Source organism: Phaeodactylum tricornutum, chromosome 19 (assembly GCF_000150955.2).
Source record: "Phaeodactylum tricornutum CCAP 1055/1 chromosome 19, whole genome shotgun sequence".
Lineage (NCBI taxonomy): Eukaryota > Bacillariophyta > Bacillariophyceae > Surirellales > Neidiaceae > Phaeodactylum > Phaeodactylum tricornutum.
The window spans coordinates 112,720-126,477 of NC_011687.1; the positions used below are offsets into that span (position 1 = coordinate 112,720).

A 13,758-nucleotide genomic window follows, 5' to 3' on the forward strand; every position below is an offset into this window, starting at 1 on the left:
TCACTTTACGTTTCGCCTTCCGATCCCTCAGCGAAATGTGTCCATGGCATCGTACTCACAGTCAAGCATCGATCGCTCTTCGGGGTAACGTGGGTAGTAGCAGCTGTAAGCAAGGAGTAGCTCAAGGGCTCAGGTGCATCGCCTGTTACTTGGTCAAACGCATTCTCGGAAATAGGGGTCCTCTCAGGCGAATTTTGTTTGGCATCGGAGTTATCATACTCCTAACGACTGCGAGGCAGGGAAGGTCCTTCGCCATAATTCTTAAAACGAACACCAAAGAGAGTTGGATAAAGCTTAAGCTGGCTCCTGCTTTTAATCCTGCTGTGAAAGCCGTGGGTGGTAAAGGACCAGTGCGCGCATCAGAGCGTAATCGCGCAAATTTTTCTTCATGTAACACAGATCCTGGCCAAGCCGAGAATGCTGAGGGAAGTGCAATGGGCTACAATAATCTTCTCAGAATCCGCGAGATCAAGATGAATGAAAGTTCAGCGAAAGGGCAACGACTTCTATGCGTATTTCCTTCATTTCCTTCGGTTCAGCTTCAGAACGCTGCGGTAGAAACGTATGGAAAGAATTGCGATGGTCGTCTCGTAGTAAGCCGCAATACGCCGCTGGTAAGCTACAGTTCCCAGACGTATTGGATAAACGAGAGAGACCCTACATATAGAGATGGAGCGGGGGCAATACTTCAGCAAATTCTGCACAAAGTCGGAAATGAGTATGATTGGTTTTATTTTGCTCAACCAGGGCGCTATTTGATCGGATCCAATGCCCAGATTCGCCTATCCTTTACGCGCAACGGAACCGATTTAGCAAGGAAGAATCCGTTAGCGCTGCGAACATACATACACAATATTTGGGAGTTTCCCAAAAAGGTTCATGCACGAGGGAGTTGCCCTGGAACTGAGTTTTTAAACCGCGCTGCCGTCGATGAACTCGTTCACGTCTATCTCAAGAACAAAGAGTCTACATCAGGAGATTCCAATTTGATTACATGGATACAATCAGTGATCTCAGACACGGGCACACGATGTGTGAAAGGCCTGCTAGCAAAAATGCCAAATCCACAGAAGTATGCCGAGCTGCTACTGTCGCCCAATGCGACATTCGAGCAACAGGCCGTGGGACTGTATCGAATTCAATCAATACTGAACGGTACATGCGACCGCCAATGGCGAGAAAAATTCGGATTTCTGAATGGAGATGTTCGGGATGTAACTTTACTGCGCAAGCATGGCCCAGCGTTTGATTTCTTTCCTGCAGGTTTTCACAAATCCGTTTGTGAGACCCCCTTCGGAACAGGAACCGAAGGACACATGGGATACAGGGGTTTGCGAAAGATCCAGATTGCGCAGCAGTCTCAAGAGAAACGAATCTTGTGTATGATTTACACCCACGAGAGTCGCCATGAGCAGTTGCGCTCAATAGTAGAGACATGGGGCAAAGGATGCGACGGGTTCTTTGCAGCTTCAACAAAAAACGACGAAAGTTTAGGAGCAATCAACTTACTGCACGAAGGTCCGGAGCTATATGATAATTTGTGGATGAAAGTCAGGGCTATGTGGCAGTATGCTTTTGACCATTTCTTGAACGACTACGATTTTTTCCATATTGGTGGGGATGACCACTACGTCATCGTCGAGAACCTAAAATACGCTGTTGCTACGGGAAATTGGAAAGAACACTGGAACCAGAGTGTTCCTCTCTTCTTAGGTGGATCAGTTGCGGACCACGCAGACCTCCAAAGACGATACTGCGGAGGTGGCAGTGGCTACACTTTGAATCGTATAGCTCTACGAAGGCTGGTAGAAGAGCTTTTTCCCAAGTCACAGTGCTGGCCGCATTGGACATCAGCTCAGGAGGACAGAATCATGGCAGGTTGCTTCCGGTCAGTTGGAATTCAGTGTATGGATACAAACGATTATAAAAATGAGACCCGCTATCATCCTTGGGGCGTGGACTATCACGCTTCTTGGACAAAGAGAAAAAAAGGAAACTGGCACCCAAAAGTTTTGGAAACAGTTCATGGGATTGCGCAGCCCGAAGGCTTGGCACAAATATCAGATTCTAGCGTATCCTTTCATCTGAAACCACTCCGCACAGATCCTGATTTGCCGCCCGATCGAGGAATGAGACGATATCACGCCATTCTTTATGGACTTTGCGAAAATATATTGAGACGGTGAACGCTTACATTTTTTCTCTCTCGCCCCGGTTAGAAAGATTACCTACAGGTTTTCTACTTCACTGATTTCCAGGACCCATGCGTGATGGCATGGCAAAATATCTGGAGTTAGTTTGGGAAGTGCAATGGCAATGTCTGGAAATCGCCTTATTACATCGAATCCTGAAGTCTCAGTATGCATTTGTCTCTTCCATTCTAGAGAGGCCTCTGTCAATCCCAACATTCGAAATTTAGTTCGAGAGCTGGGATGAGGACACTTTAGAACAAGGACACTCTCTGCTGGCCATTGGGTGATATGTGCAAACAAACTTTCGTTGCTTCTCGTATAGAATACGTTCGAGTCTGATTCGGTTTGGCAAACGCTCCAGGGTCTTGTGCCATAGACACTTCTACCGTTCACGCCCAGCCACTCTCCTATACCCATCAGTCGGTCAATGTACAACGGGTGGATCGTACCGTCGCCTGCAGGCGCAACATTCAATAACAGATTTCCACCGTAAGCCACCACCCTAATCAATTGATCGATGAGCTCCTTGACGCTCATAAAATCCTGCGCGGTAGCATTGCGATTGTATCCCCAAGAGCTTGTATCCATAGTCGTAGCATCTTCCCATTTCCTTTCTTGAAAACTATCAGGTTGGTAGCGATCATTGCAAGTAAGGTAGCTTCCATGTGCACACGTGGCGTCAGTACCCCAACGATCGTTCCAGACAGCTGTCTCCGCTACCGAGCTGTTGTATCCGTACCAGGATAAAAATTCCGTTGCTTTCCAGTATGTACTATCTGCTTCCCAAGCTCCATCGGACCATAATAAGTCGGGTTGGTAGCGCTTCACAAGATCGTACAGTTCTGGCAGAACTTTTAAGTCCACCATCGTTTGAGTAGTCCAGTTGTTCTTCATATCATGATGGTAAAGGGGATTGAACCATTCCAGCAAGGAATGATAGATACCAAACTTCAAAGTACGATTGGTATAGGGACTGACCGCTTTCTTAACTTCCTTCGACAAATCTCCCAAGAGGTCCCTACGTGGTCCTGTGTCCATGACGTTCCAGTTCCAAGTCGTAGCAATATTGGTCGAGTTCCACATACAGTATCCTTCGTGATGCTTACTTGTAAGTACAACATATTGCGCCCCAGATTTAGCAAAGGCGTCTGCCCAGTAGTCCGGTCGGTAGAGCTCTGCCAAGAAACGATGGGCGTAATCCTGGTAGGCAAAATTCGATCGCTCCGTCTCGTTTACAAAGGAGTCGTATTGCTTCCAGCTCCCGTAGGGCCCTTCCCAGTGTCCCTGCCAGTAGGATTGATACCATGGAGACAGATATCCTGGAACACTGAAGAGACCCCAATGTATAAAAATACCAAACTTCGCCTCGTCATACCACCTAGGGTTCGTCCTCGCATCGAGTTCATCCCACGTTGGGCTTGAATTGGCGCCGACCGAAAGCAGAAATAATAGTCCAACTAGCAAACGTAACCTTAAAAATGCACTGGTATGCCATTCCTTAAAAGTATTGCACATATGAAGGCCACTGTAACAATGAGACCAGCGTCCTGACAGATAGCTTTCAAAAGCAATTCCTTGGGTTTGCTGGAGATTCGACATCCTTATATACCTGTTCGCTCGAAATGGAAGACCATTTTCATTTTCTCGTAGGGTCGAATTCGGATTTAAAGATTTTGGTGCTCCTGACCCTCCTCTTGTCATCGTGCTGATCAATAAAAATCAACCCGCTGCGGTGGAAGAGAAGAACAATCCTTCCACACTTCTGGAGCCAACTTATTTGCAACTCTCTTGCGCGACTGTTGTCCTGACGTGAATTCTGATTTCGAGTACGGAAGTTTTTGAACTTTTGGATATGAATCGATGACGTCACTTTTTATCCTAGCGATATTTCTGACCAATCTTCCTTCTGATTTGATGTCTGCGGATGTTCGACGCAACCGCTGACAGTGCGTTTTGACACCTGACTTACAATACGATCGAGGTCACGTTACCACACCGCGAACCAGACGTTTCTCTTTGGATTCTATCCCCACCCGCCAACTGTAAAACCGAGCGTCACAGTCAGTCACGCTGTTTCCTATTTGGAATTGCGAACGACCCACTGCCCCGCGGCCCGATTCAACAAACACCGTAACGACACTGTAAGGAAACCAAGAGATGAAACCGGTTCTCGTAGTCATCTTTTCACTAATTCTAGCGGCAGCCGAGTCAAAAGGGACGGTTGAGCGCCCACTTTTTGGTATGAGCGTGAAGATGAAGCGTAGCATGGATCGTGGCGTAGCTCGCGAGCGATGCGAGAGTCTACACCAACCGATAGGCGGCGTCGAGAAATCCATGCTTTTTGGCAAGACCCATGGAGCATCACCTGGTAAAATTGTGGCTGTCCGCAACACTAAACTGCTCGGTCCAGGGACGGATCAGAGCCGGGTCCGTGGTGTCCATCACCAGTCTCCCGTCCGACGAGCAACACGCCGCTCAGACCTTTTACGCAGCACCGGTCGTGCGCGCGGAAATTCTTGAGCGAAGGTTCTACCGAGGAGCGTAGAAAGTGCAAAGTCGCGACTTGACGTTTTTATAATCAAAGATTGTAAATCAAGGTGCATTGCATTGTAAGGATGTCGACGAAAGTATATTTGATGCTGACATCGGGCTCCGGAGCTGTGTCAAGCTAGCAGCTTATATTTTTCCATATGGCTTTGTGAACAATTGTGGAATAGACAGGATATTGACAATAATCTGTCAACAATGAGAGTGGAATGTTGAAAGCAAAAGAGTTAACAATGAATGTACAATGAAAATAAGCTAGCCAATATAAATGGGTTAGATTCATTGTCCATGATGCGCCTTTCTTTCTGCTGCCTTTTCCAGCAAGACCAGCAATTGCGAGAATGAACTTAAAGATATCATGTGAAACAATTAATTTCAGCATACAGACTAGGGCGACTCTGGCATCCATCCCGACCTCTTGCAACATGAACTTTTTTGTCGTGGCTATCTTTTCAGTCTTGTTTCCTTGTCTGAATATGAGCTATCTCTATAATTCTACTAGCGTACTATTTTTCGCAGGAAACGTGTTGGCGCTAACGAGATTCTACCACACAGTTCGCACGGGATTCACTCTGTAAGGTTTAGGTATCCATTGTTCATACTGGCCTTCAATTGGAGCAAATAGTTTTCGGGACGTAAATAGTTCTCCAGTCGTCAGTATGGTGTTCCAAGGATGGAAACGCCATCCTCAATTTCAACCACGATCGGACAGCCTCACTTTTTCCGCCTAATCCAAGTTTTGCTTACGTAGCATTCTGTACATGAAGTACGACGGGGACCACAAGGGGATCGTTTCTTCAAAAGAGGGTCATTTTAGCGGTCATCGCCGAAGCTTTCAAAATTTGCGAAAACGGTCATTCCAAGCAGGATCCAACGCAACGTTTTGGACAGCACCAGCAGCCTCACAAATCTACCGTGACGTAACTTTTGCCTTGCCAAGCGAAAGTTCTTCCTGTCCTTCGCCTTACACCGCCGTATTCTTCAACACCTCTCTATCCCATCATGGCTGACGATGAAGATATCGCTGCCCTTGTCATTGACAATGGTTCCGGAATGTGCAAGGCCGGATTTGCTGGTGACGACGCCCCTCGTTCTGTCTTTCCTTCTCTGATCGGTCGTGCTCGCCAGCCCGGTATCATGGTCGGTATGGAGCAGCGCGACGCCTACGTTGGAGATGAGGCACAGGCAAAGCGTGGTGTTCTTACGCTGAAGTACCCCATCGAGCATGGTATTGTCACAAACTGGGACGATATGGAGAAGATCTGGCACCACACCTTCTACAACGAGCTACGTGTCGCCCCTGAGGCCCATCCCGTTCTATTGACTGAGGCTCCCCAGAATCCCAAGGCGAACCGCGAGCGTATGACTCAGATCATGTTTGAGACGTTCAACGTGCCTGCCATGTACGTCAATATCCAGGCCGTCCTCTCGTTGTACGCCTCTGGACGTACTACGGGGTGCGTTCTCGATTCCGGCGACGGTGTCTCCCACACTGTGCCGATCTACGAAGGGTACGCGCTTCCCCACGCCGTCATTCGTCTCGACCTGGCCGGTCGGGACTTGACCGACTACCTCATGAAGATCCTGACGGAGCGTGGTTACTCTTTGACTACCACCGCCGAGCGCGAAATTGTACGCGACATCAAGGAGTCGTTGTGTTTCGTCGCTGTCGACTTTGAGGAGGAGATGAAGAAAGCCGCTGAGTCTTCTGCTCTTGAGAAGTCTTTCGAACTTCCCGACGGTAACATCATTGTTATCGGAAACGAGCGATTCCGTTGTCCGGAGGTGCTGTTCCAGCCCAACTTGACTGGTTTGGAAATGGACGGCATTGCCGACTCCACCTTCCAGACCATTATGAAGTGCGATGTCGACATTCGCAAGGATCTGTACGCCAACATTGTGCTCTCCGGAGGAACCACCATGTTCCCTGGTATTTCCGAGCGCATGTCGAAGGAGATCACTGCTCTCGCCCCTGCCTCCATCAAAGTCAAGATTGTTGCTCCTCCGGAACGCAAGTACTCTGTTTGGATTGGAGGGTCAATTCTCGCTTCCCTTTCTACTTTCCAGAGCATGTGGATCTCGAAGGAAGAGTACGATGAGTCTGGGCCTTCTATTGTTCATCGCAAGTGCTTCTAAGCTACTGAGCTTCATAGTTACAGTTGGTTCTTCAACGTTTGTAGGCGGTGTATTAATCTTTTATAACGCTCCTTTATATGTGAAATCGATTTCTTCCAATCATTTTGAGAAGATCTTTTCCAGTACAAAGACGATTGTATACGGTATCCCCTCGTTATCGCACGTGCAGAGCGTGAACTTTTAGAATGAGAGCAGCCAGCTGCTTTACGGCTCGACAACGAAGGACTTTCTGCGTTATTCTCAACCGACGACGATTTCCGTTAATTCTCTACTTGGAAGAAAGCGAACATATAAAGGCAGCGTTATAAAAGATTAATACACCTCCTACAAACGTTGAAGAACCAACTGTAACTATGAAGCTCAGTAGCTTAGAAGCACTTGCGATGAACAATAGAAGGCCCAGACTCATCGTACTCTTCCTTCGAGATCCACATGCTCTGGAAAGTAGAAAGGGAAGCGAGAATTGACCCTCCAATCCAAACAGAGTACTTGCGTTCCGGAGGAGCAACAATCTTGACTTTGATGGAGGCAGGGGCGAGAGCAGTGATCTCCTTCGACATGCGCTCGGAAATACCAGGGAACATGGTGGTTCCTCCGGAGAGCACAATGTTGGCGTACAGATCCTTGCGAATGTCGACATCGCACTTCATAATGGTCTGGAAGGTGGAGTCGGCAATGCCGTCCATTTCCAAACCAGTCAAGTTGGGCTGGAACAGCACCTCCGGACAACGGAATCGCTCGTTTCCGATAACAATGATGTTACCGTCGGGAAGTTCGAAAGACTTCTCAAGAGCAGAAGACTCAGCGGCTTTCTTCATCTCCTCCTCAAAGTCGACAGCGACGAAACACAACGACTCCTTGATGTCGCGTACAATTTCGCGCTCGGCGGTGGTAGTCAAAGAGTAACCACGCTCCGTCAGGATCTTCATGAGGTAGTCGGTCAAGTCCCGACCGGCCAGGTCGAGACGAATGACGGCGTGGGGAAGCGCGTACCCTTCGTAGATCGGCACAGTGTGGGAGACACCGTCGCCGGAATCGAGAACGCACCCCGTAGTACGTCCAGAGGCGTACAACGAGAGGACGGCCTGGATATTGACGTACATGGCAGGCACGTTGAACGTCTCAAACATGATCTGAGTCATACGCTCGCGGTTCGCCTTGGGATTCTGGGGAGCCTCAGTCAATAGAACGGGATGGGCCTCAGGGGCGACACGTAGCTCGTTGTAGAAGGTGTGGTGCCAGATCTTCTCCATATCGTCCCAGTTTGTGACAATACCATGCTCGATGGGGTACTTCAGCGTAAGAACACCACGCTTTGCCTGTGCCTCATCTCCAACGTAGGCGTCGCGCTGCTCCATACCGACCATGATACCGGGCTGGCGAGCACGACCGATCAGAGAAGGAAAGACAGAACGAGGGGCGTCGTCACCAGCAAATCCGGCCTTGCACATTCCGGAACCATTGTCAATGACAAGGGCAGCGATATCTTCATCGTCAGCCATGATGGGATAGAGAGGTGTTGAAGAATACGGCGGTGTAAGGCGAAGGACAGGAAGAACTTTCGCTTGGCAAGGCAAAAGTTACGTCACGGTAGATTTGTGAGGCTGCTGGTGCTGTCCAAAACGTTGCGTTGGATCCTGCTTGGAATGACCGTTTTCGCAAATTCTGAAAGCTTCGGCGATGACCGCTAAAATGACCCTCTTTTGAAGAAACGATCCCCTTGTGGTCCCCGTCGTACATCCGTGTCCCCCTGAATTGAAAGTGTACGTTGGGACATTGTTACAACACTACTACGTATTCATTCCAATGCTTACAGTGAATCGTCTTCGAACCGTATTTATCTATCAACTAGCTTCACGTACCGATGCAAAAAATTACTGCCCAATCAAAATGGGAACAGAGAAATCTGACCAGGAAACTACCTAGTACCAAAAGCGTACAGATCAGTGTCAATTTACAGACATTGTTGATTTCGAAGCCATACGTGTAGCAATACACGCGAAGATGAAGCACTATACCAATTTAATGGTACGGCACGAAATCCTGTCGTTTGCTTAGATTTGCGCTTTTTTGCTGAACTCATCGCCAGTCCTTCTCAGATTTCGCGTGAGATGCAAAAAGAAAATTCATAGCTAGGAAATTGGAGGCTACTACCTACTTCAGCAGGGCAACTAATACAGCTAACAATAGCTGTAAACGAGAAGCTAAAATACCTACTTTCAAAAAAAGGGATCTTACATTAAGTATTTTGCCCTGCCCTAGGAGCCATCTAGTAAAGTTTCATACATTCACTCGGTCCATAGCTCAGTCTTTTGTAAAAGTGAACGGGGTGTTAGGCATATCCACTCTAGGAGTAGTCTGACGTGACTGGAAAGCCAAAGTGTTAAAAGTCAAACGCCTGTCCTTTGTCAGTCTACCGAATCATAACTGCAACGTCGAAATTGCAAATTGCCTCATCGCTTCTTCAGAGTAACAACGCGGTCGGGTCCCACGCAAATCGAAATAATTCTCTAAAATCAGGATGATTACAGCAAACCCCGCGATCCTTTTGATCATACTCCTATGTGTCCCTTGTGAGTCTTTTACAGCGTGTTTGAGCACTGCAAGTGGGCCCAGAACAGCTCTTCGAATTGCGCGAAATGAGATTCCATCACTGTATATGGAGCAGGAAGCGATTCTCGTGCGACGAGGGGAAAGAGAAGGTTCACTTATGGCGCATGTGGTTGATCCTTTAAAAGCCAACGTTGTGAAGGGTACAGGCTCAAGTGGAGGATTTGGCGGTAGAAAGGAAGGAGGGGAAAATTCCCAGCTAAAAGTGGAGGGTAAAGCTCATGCCGACGTATTGAAAACAGAGGGAGTAGTTCGTATCGACAATGTTTTGTCGAAAGAGACCGCCGACGAACTCCGGATATTCTTGTACGATCTCCGGTCTGAATCAGAAAAGTTGGTTGAAAGTGGTGACATTCAGCCCATCGAGCGATTCGCCAACGTGTTGTTGAAGGAGAATCGCTGCGATCTCACGGTTCCGCTGGGATCCAAAATCGTAGCCGATTCTCTTTGCAGCGTTCTTCAGCACAGCCCAGTGGGTCACACAATTTCCAATTTGCTTGGGAAAGATGCAGTGCTTTATGAGCTAAGCTGCCTGATTTCGGATCCGGGAAGCCAACGCCAAGTGATGCATCCCGATACCCCGTATTTGAACGATGATCCAGCTCTATACACATGCTTTATCGCTTTGCAAGATATACAAATTGATATGGGGCCAACCACATGGCTACCAGGAACAAACTCCATGGTGGCACACAAACAGTTCAAAGACGAGGATTGTAGTTCTGGTGAAAGTGCCAAGGACAAGCTGCTTCGAAGCACACCGGGTGTTCTGGGAACGTTGCCGAAAGGATGTTGTGCTCTGTATGATTCACGAACGCTACACTGTGGAGGCGCCAATGGCTCAAATCAAAGTCGGGCTCTTTTCTACTTTAGTTTTAAGAACCCAAGTATGGGATATCCTGGAAATCCTGGAAGCATACGGCGAGAATACATTTCTAAGTTTAGGTTGGCGGACCTACAAAAAGAAATGAAAGCGTACGGCAGAGGCAGAAAGGACACTGTTCTAACTTTGTAGAATGTCCTTTCTGCCAGAGAAGTATAGTTCACAGGGATTTGTTAAACAAATGGTGCTGTTTGTTATGTCAAATTGTTTTGTAAGCAACAAAATTAATTCGGACCATGGGCGCTAAACGGCAAGGTTTCTCATTTGTATAAATTTGCTAGGTTTGAGATTGCCAAGACCCACGAATGCTGACAAGGAATCGTATCAGGTGTCAAAAGTGGCAGCTGTACAACCATGGACTCTCCAGTTGACCTATTGCCGTTCAAAGAAAAGGAAATCTCGCTTCTGTCGTCCAAGCCAAGCATGTTCACCCGGGTTGATTTTGTTGGAACAGGACAGTCGAGTCGCAACAAACTATTCTCTGGCCATTCCGTAATGTGAGCGTACAGAACATCTGTCCTTCGCGTGTAGAATACAGAGAACTTGGTCTCATTTTGACAAATTTTCCACGGGTTCGACGAATAGATTGCTTCTCCATTCACTGACAGCCAGCTTCCTATCCCCATTAACCGGTCTACAAATACTGGATTGATTGTTCCATCAGCGGAGGGCCCGACGTTTAGTAAGAGATTCCCGTTCAGCGCCACGACCTCGATAAGTGTATGTACGAGTTGAGTTGTGTTCAAGTATTGAAGAACATCGGAAACACGACTGTAACCCCAAGATGTAGAATCGATCGTCATACATTTTTCCCACTTCTTGTCGACGAGCCCGTCGGGTTGGTAACGATCGTGACAAGTCAGATAGCTTCCATGCCTGCATTGAGTATCGGTGCCCCAACGATCGTTCCAGACAGCTTCTTTTCCAACGGTGCTGTTAAGAGCATACCATGAAATAAACTCTTCTGACTTCCAATATGTACTACTGGCTTCCCAGCCCCCGTCCGACCACATCAAGTGAGGCTCGTATCTATCTACGAGATCGTACAGCTCCGGCAAAGCCTTCAGGTCCACCATATTTTGCGTCGTCCAATTGTTTCCTTTGTCGTACGTGTACAACGGATTGAAAAATTCGAGTAGGGAATGATAAATTCCGAAACGCAGTTTTTTTCCAGATTGGGGGCTTTTCTTTCTTTTTACTGCACTCGACAAGTCGCCCAAAAGGTCTCGTCGAGGACCTATATCAACAGCATTCCAGTTCCAAGTCGTCGGAATGCTGGTCGAATTCCACATGCAAAAGCCGTCGTGGTGCTTGCTTGTGAGTACAACGTACTGCGCACCGGCAGCCGCAAAAGTGTCCGCCCAATTATCGGGTCGATACAACTCGGCTAGAAAGCGATGGGCGTAATCCTGGTAGGCGAAATTTTGCCTCTCTGTCTTGTTGACGAATGCAACGTAGTCTTCGTACTTGAAGTGTTGCCAATTGTTTTGAAACCATTCATTTTTGTACGCAGGAACAGAAAAAACTCCCCAATGCACAAAAATGCCGAATTTAGCTTCGCTGTACCATGCTGGTAGTGGAAGCTTATCGAGATCGTCCCAGGAGGAGAAAGAAGCAGTCAATTTTTGGCACAACAGAAACAGCACGCACAATACATTCTTTGAGATTATGGCTTTACGCATTTATACCAGAGCAAAAAAGTGGACTAGGATGCATGAGGTGGTTCGAATAAGGAGAAGGTGAACATAGGATATTTCATATCAGTTCAAGGCTGATCCTGGTCTTCCGCTCTCTTTCGGCTGTCTGGTTTGCAATTCGTTTGTTGGATCCTTCATGATTCGGAAAATTTTCTTTTCATTGTCAATACCAGTCTCAATGAGAAGATAACCCGGAAATGCCTTTCGCATTTCAAGGAAAAGCAATTTCGATGACTCGTGTAAACGCAAACGAGGACGTTTGAAAACGCGACGGGAAATTCTATTTCCCGGTCACCACAAGGACCTGACGACAAAGCCTTATCAGCGTTTACATATAGACTTGGTTCATCGGCTCTTCGTTTGCACAATCATTAGTCTGAAGTATTTATGGCTCGTCCTGCAAGGCTGATTCTCTCTCTCAGGCCTAACCTTTTAAAATGTTCTCTCTTCTGGAGGTCCTGCTGCTTGGGAATTTCCTTCCTATTCGCGTTGCAACAACACCTTTTCTCTTGCAAGCAGGAGATGGAATCGCCTGCTAACAAAGCTGCCTATAGCTGGCTGCTTCTACCTGCTGGCAACAACGAAAAGGCGGCTACGGGAGGATTCAATGCTTCCATGGTCTTAGACGGCACGAGAAACCAAGGCTCAACGCATGTTCAAATCCATCGAAATATTACGTTCGAAGGTGGCTACAGGCTGCAACGCAACGATAACGATCTGGAAGTAATGGCAAATCGAAGCATCATGTTCGTGCACGTCGGAAAATCGGGCGGAGAGACTATCAAGCGTGTTCTAGAGATCGCATGTCGGACTAAAGCAAACAAAGGTCAACGGAAGAGATGCTATAGGAATTTGACGCAAAGTCGTCTGTCTTCTTCAGTCAAAAGCTATTTTCACTGCTTCAAAATTCGGCCGGCATCTGTGAAAGAAACTGCTATACATGATGCAGATGCATTCTTGTTCAGCTTGCGTCACCCTTTGGATCGTACACTCTCATGGTTTCGAAACTTTGATCCTCAAAACTGCCCTGAAGGGAAACGAACAAAGGCGAGCTGCTTGACGGCACATTCCATTAAAAATGATCCTACCAGTTGGGCCGGTCACTTTTTTGGAGTTTGCTTCTCCAGCGCAGAAGCATGGGCACAAGCTTTGAGTCATCCGAAAGACAAATGCAACGTTCTCGCATGGGACACCATCCTGGGACGAATTGCAATCCAAGATGAGTCTTTAGTGGCACACATGACGGCAAACATTCGACGATATGCGAAAGCTACAGCAGCAAGGTATCCAGAGAAAGATGTGCTTGTTGTGCGAATGGAATATATGTGGAAGGATCTTAAAGCTTTGGATCTTAGTTTAGGAGGAACTGGTCGATTTGGAGCTATGGCTGGTTCCAAAGTCGCCCACGGAAGCGAGGTGTACGAATTCCAAAATGAGGATCTTTCGGCGGCATCCGTCGTCACAATGTGTTGTGCTCTACGAGATGAAATGGAAGTTTTTTATTCTCTTCTTCATAAAGCGCAAAATCTCGATGCCGTTCATAAACGTCGAACATGGGAAGATGCTTTAAGCTATTGCGGATCTACCTCATGGATAGATTTTGAAGCACAATGTCGTACCATTCAGCAATCATTCCATTGAGCTTTTTTGCATACGTATGTTTAGATAAAAGGGGGCAGTCAATTTGTAAAGT

General features: G+C 47.4%; 8 protein-coding genes across 8 annotated transcripts; 5 read left to right on the plus strand and 3 right to left on the minus strand.

Moving 5' to 3' along the window:
* Positions 1-35: 35 nt before the first annotated feature.
* PHATRDRAFT_39281 (predicted protein) lies at positions 36-2,133 on the plus strand (the record flags this gene model as incomplete). Its single annotated transcript, XM_002183257.1, has 2 exons — positions 36-2,021; positions 2,104-2,133. The coding sequence occupies 2 exons, from the start codon at positions 36-38 to the stop codon at positions 2,131-2,133; spliced, it is 2,016 nt and encodes a 671-aa protein (XP_002183293.1).
* Positions 2,134-2,228: 95 nt separating this feature from the next.
* Positions 2,229-3,707, minus strand: PHATRDRAFT_39282 (predicted protein; the record flags this gene model as incomplete). The annotated part of the gene is made up of 1 exon (XM_002183387.1): positions 2,229-3,707. The coding sequence occupies one exon, from the start codon at positions 3,705-3,707 to the stop codon at positions 2,229-2,231; it is 1,479 nt and encodes a 492-aa protein (XP_002183423.1).
* Positions 3,708-4,349: 642 nt separating this feature from the next.
* On the plus strand, positions 4,350-4,712 carry PHATRDRAFT_39283 (predicted protein; the record flags this gene model as incomplete). Its single annotated transcript, XM_002183258.1, has 1 exon — positions 4,350-4,712. One exon carries the CDS (start codon positions 4,350-4,352, stop codon positions 4,710-4,712), a length of 363 nt encoding a protein of 120 aa, XP_002183294.1.
* Positions 4,713-5,653: 941 nt separating this feature from the next.
* PHATRDRAFT_29812 (predicted protein) lies at positions 5,654-6,957 on the plus strand. Its single transcript, XM_002183259.1, has one exon. The coding sequence runs from the start codon at positions 5,742-5,744 to the stop codon at positions 6,873-6,875; it is 1,134 nt and encodes a 377-aa protein (XP_002183295.1). The 5' UTR covers positions 5,654-5,741; the 3' UTR covers positions 6,876-6,957.
* Positions 6,958-7,159: 202 nt separating this feature from the next.
* On the minus strand, positions 7,160-8,377 carry ACT1 (actin/actin like protein; the record flags this gene model as incomplete). The annotated part of the gene is made up of 1 exon (XM_002183388.1): positions 7,160-8,377. One exon carries the CDS (start codon positions 8,375-8,377, stop codon positions 7,244-7,246), a length of 1,134 nt encoding a protein of 377 aa, XP_002183424.1. The 3' UTR covers positions 7,160-7,243.
* A 1,208-nt stretch (positions 8,378-9,585) lies between these two features.
* On the plus strand, positions 9,586-10,500 carry PHATRDRAFT_48742 (predicted protein; the record flags this gene model as incomplete). Its single annotated transcript, XM_002183260.1, has 1 exon — positions 9,586-10,500. The coding sequence occupies one exon, from the start codon at positions 9,586-9,588 to the stop codon at positions 10,498-10,500; it is 915 nt and encodes a 304-aa protein (XP_002183296.1).
* Positions 10,501-10,540: 40 nt separating this feature from the next.
* PHATRDRAFT_29821 (predicted protein) lies at positions 10,541-12,107 on the minus strand. Its single transcript, XM_002183389.1, has one exon. The coding sequence runs from the start codon at positions 12,048-12,050 to the stop codon at positions 10,629-10,631; it is 1,422 nt and encodes a 473-aa protein (XP_002183425.1). The 5' UTR covers positions 12,051-12,107; the 3' UTR covers positions 10,541-10,628.
* Positions 12,108-12,587: 480 nt separating this feature from the next.
* On the plus strand, positions 12,588-13,706 carry PHATRDRAFT_39288 (predicted protein; the record flags this gene model as incomplete). Its single annotated transcript, XM_002183261.1, has 2 exons — positions 12,588-12,891; positions 13,015-13,706. The coding sequence occupies 2 exons, from the start codon at positions 12,588-12,590 to the stop codon at positions 13,704-13,706; spliced, it is 996 nt and encodes a 331-aa protein (XP_002183297.1).
* Between the last annotated feature and the right edge of the window lie 52 nt (positions 13,707-13,758).

Bases quoted from the DNA above. Each gene is read 5' to 3' on its own strand.
- PHATRDRAFT_29812 (XM_002183259.1), top strand. From the start codon at position 5,742: ATGGCTGACGATGAAGATATCGCTGCCCTTGTCATTGACAATGGTTCC.
- PHATRDRAFT_29821 (XM_002183389.1), bottom strand. From the start codon at position 12,050: ATGCGTAAAGCCATAATCTCAAAGAATGTATTGTGCGTGCTGTTTCTG.